The sequence below is a fragment of the Monoraphidium neglectum genome, assembly GCF_000611645.1.
Source record: "Monoraphidium neglectum strain SAG 48.87 unplaced genomic scaffold scaffold04686, whole genome shotgun sequence".
Classification (NCBI taxonomy): Eukaryota; Viridiplantae; Chlorophyta; class Chlorophyceae; order Sphaeropleales; family Selenastraceae; genus Monoraphidium; species Monoraphidium neglectum.
Window position 1 is genome coordinate 1 of NW_014008943.1, and position 3,386 is coordinate 3,386.

General features: G+C 66.6%; 1 protein-coding gene across 1 annotated transcript in view; it reads left to right on the forward strand.

Annotated features, from left to right (window-relative positions):
* Window positions 1-1,135: 1,135 nt before the first annotated feature.
* The window catches only part of MNEG_14689 (DNA excision repair protein ERCC-6), a gene marked incomplete at both ends in the record, with an annotated part of 2,948 nt that continues 697 nt past the window's right edge, over window positions 1,136-3,386 (forward strand). Inside the window, 3 exons of the mRNA XM_014036839.1 lie at window positions 1,136-1,228; window positions 1,535-1,720; window positions 1,903-2,636. Of these exons, the coding sequence (XP_013892293.1) occupies window positions 1,136-1,228; window positions 1,535-1,720; window positions 1,903-2,636 (1,013 nt within the window). The remainder of the gene's footprint in view (window positions 1,229-1,534; window positions 1,721-1,902; window positions 2,637-3,386) is intronic.

The following is a 3,386-nucleotide window of genomic DNA, read 5'->3' on the forward strand; positions in this document are numbered from 1 at the left end:
GGAGCGGGCGGGCTCGGCAGCGGCGGCGGCGGCGGCGGCGCTCGGCTCTCCAGGCACAGCGGGGTTGGCGACGGCGCGGGGTGGGTGCGGGCCGCTGCTGATGGGGATGGCTTTTGTCAACAAAGTCGACCTGACACGCCAGGTGAGGGGGGGGGGGCTCTGGTGGGGTAGCGGATGACGATAGGCAGAGGAGGCCAGTGGTTGACAGGGCAACAGGCGCACCGTGTCCTGTGGCCAACCACGAATTGACCCCCCAAGCATGTGCAATTTATGCCGTGCGCCTGCCCTTAAGGGGAACACCTGCCTTGCCGTCTCAAGCCTGAGACTTGGTCCGCTGTTAAGATCTCGCTGTTGCAACCTGCTTACCCGATCTTCCCTGCCCTGGATCTCCCTGCCCAGGTCCTCTATCAGCTGGAAGATGGCGAACAGACCTGGCCAGAGGCACCCGCGTTGGAGGAGGGTTGATCACATACAGATGAGGGTTGTGTGGTAGCCGCAGGGGCTTGGCCAGAAGCGACCAGTGGCACCTTCCCGTGTCAGGCGCACTGTTCAACGCCAGTGGCTGATGGCGTCGTCGCCAGTCTTCCAGGGCTGGCGCGCGCTGCAACCTCCACGCGGCTGCTGTTTTATGAATACGTGCATGACGAGTGCACATGCGTGGCTGCATGGATGCTATGTAAAGCCTACCCTAAGAAGCATGCATGATATTTCTCAGCCGCCTGCCTGTGGTAAGCGCAGGCATCAAGGTACCAGGTACTCCAGTGTCCTTTCCCAGGCCCAGGTCAAGGCAGTTCATTTGACCTGGGAATTTTGAAACATGCTGTGTTATCCGCTGGAGGACTGAAGCCGCTGCAACCTGGGAATCATAAATGCCAACTTTTGGGACATTGCGACTGCACTGGTTCACGACGGTGACATGGTGCCCTCAGGATTTGTGCTGACAATGATGATGAGTGACTGGCGGCTTCCCGCCCCATGCGCAGCACGCACGACGCGGTTCTTACGAAGACCCGCCGTAGCCCCACGCACTTAAACCCGTTATAAGCAACCATATTTGCGTAAAACCGCGCTCAGCAACGCTATCATGTTCATCCAGGGCTAGCAGCAAGCTGAACGCGCGGGCCCGAGCGCAGCCATGGAGGACGGGGTTGAGCCGGATGATTTTCTGGCTCAATTGGGTGTCGCCCAGGTGTCTGCAGAGCACCTGGAGCGCGAGGTGTTGAATCAGGTGCGTGCATGCTCCCTCGACCATACCGTGCCTGGGTAACCAGCGCAGTACATTATAATACAACTTTGATACTCACAGGTGCTGGCGGAGGGCCGGCAACGCGGTGACGGAGCATCTCAAGGTGTGTTGCAGCAAGAGCATGCGCGCTGCTGCTGCTGCCACTGCTGCTGCCTTGTCCACACTGCCTTCGTGTGCAGACAACACCCACAGAAGGAAGTGTTTTCGGCGTTTTCAATCCATACAAGAACTGCCATGCATGTTGTGATTGCGCGTGATGCAGGCAACGTCGCCGACGAAAGCGAACAGGGCGCCGCAGCGTCCACTGGCGTGAACTCTGCTGCGGGAGGCAATGCTGCGGATGCTGGGACGGCGCCGCTGCTAGCGCAGCTGCGCGCCATTGACCGGGAGCTGTGGGAGCTGCAGCGCGTGGCAGCGGCCCGCGAGGCCGTGGCGGATGATGGCGGGAGCGGCGAAGCGGTTGCACCCACGGAGGTGGGCATGGCTCCGCGACGGCGCTCTTGCACACGAAGAGTCGTGGTGCTATCTGGCGCGTGTACACCTGTGCTTGACGCTTAAGCTTTGCACGCCTCTAGCGTTCGGGTGCGGAAGGTTCGACGCGAGAACACGAGTTGTTTTTGCAACACGGTTGCGCGATCCTCCTGGCTTCACTGCAGGAGGAGCGCCCGCAGCAGCAGCACCCGTCAGACGGCGCCCTCCGGCCCCTCGAGCTGGCCGTGATGTCCGCGCGAGTCTCGCAGCTGCAGCAGCAGCGCTCCGCGCTGGCACAGCAGGCCGCCACGGCTGGGCTTGAGGCGCCCGGCTTGGAGGAGCAGCAGCGGCGGTTTGAGGAAGAGCGGGAGCTCCAGCTGCAGCGGGCGCAGGGCGCAAAAGGCGGCGGCAGGAAGCGGCAACGGGGCGCCGGCGCCGCAAGCGACGCTGGCGGCGGTGGCGGGGGCGGGGATGCCCCGATGGCTGGCGGCGGCTTGGTGGAGACGGAGAGGGACCGGCTCATCCGCCTGGGGGTGCTCACACCGTTTGATCGCCTTGACGGCTTCGAGCGCCGCGTCCGGTCGGCGCCCGCGCCGCCGCCGGCGGCAGCGGCAGCGGGGGCGCCCGCGCCGCCGCCACATGCAGCAGCGACGACGGCGGCGGTCGCACAGCGGCGGGCAGAGGCTGTTGCCATCGGGCGGCCGCCGCGGGCGCCGGGGACGCCAGCGGCGGCGGGGCAACAGCGAGGGCCAGCGGAGGTGGACCGGGAATTTGCAGCACTCCTGCAGGGCCACGGCGACGGTGGCGGCGACGCAGGGCTGGAGGATGGCGGCGGCAACGAGGCAGCGGGCGAGGGGGCCGCAGGCGGCAACGTGGCGCGGCTCATGGCCAAGGCGGCGAGCGAGTCGGCGGCGCTGAGGTCGGGGCGGGCGAGGACCGTGCTGATGGCGCCGGAAGATGTGCCGCGGCAGGTGGGCGGGCTGGTGTCGGTTGGGTGTGGCTCGTTTGGGGAGGGGGTTGCCATGGGACGCGCTGGCTGCTACTGCTAGCATGCGGGCGCACAGGAGGAGGGGCAACTGCAGAGGGAGGGCGGGGGCAGCAAAGCAGTGCCGCACGGTTGGAAGCGCGAATGCAACAACAGGCAGAGTCGTGTGGGGCCATGCAAGGGCTGCTGTGTCAGCTGAGCTCACCGTCTCACACTTCAATAACAACCACCTCCCAGATCTCATAACCCCCAAATGAGATGCCATTCTTGCCAACCCTCTTTGCTGCACTGTGCCGCGTGTTTCCGCAGGAGAGCGCGGTGCGGCGCGTGTCCCCGCTTTTTTGGCAGCAGGCGTCAGGCTCCTCACGCCTCGCCCAGTCGATGGCAGCCGCCGGCGGCGCGGCCAGCCGCCGCCCCAAGCGCCGCAGCACGCTGCCACGCCAGCGGCGCGGCGGCGCGGCGGCGGCGACGGCGCGCGGGCTGGCGCGGTCCGTCGCGGCGGGCGCGGTTGGGAAGCGCGGGAAGCGGCGGCGCGCGGCGGTGCTGGAGGGATCAGACGAGGACGAGTGGGAGAGCAGCGGCAGCAGCAGCAGCGGGGAGGACAGCAACGGGGAGGGCAGGGGCAGCAGCGGCGACGAGGGACAGGAGGACGGCGCCGCCGCCGCCGCCCCGCGGCCGCGGCGG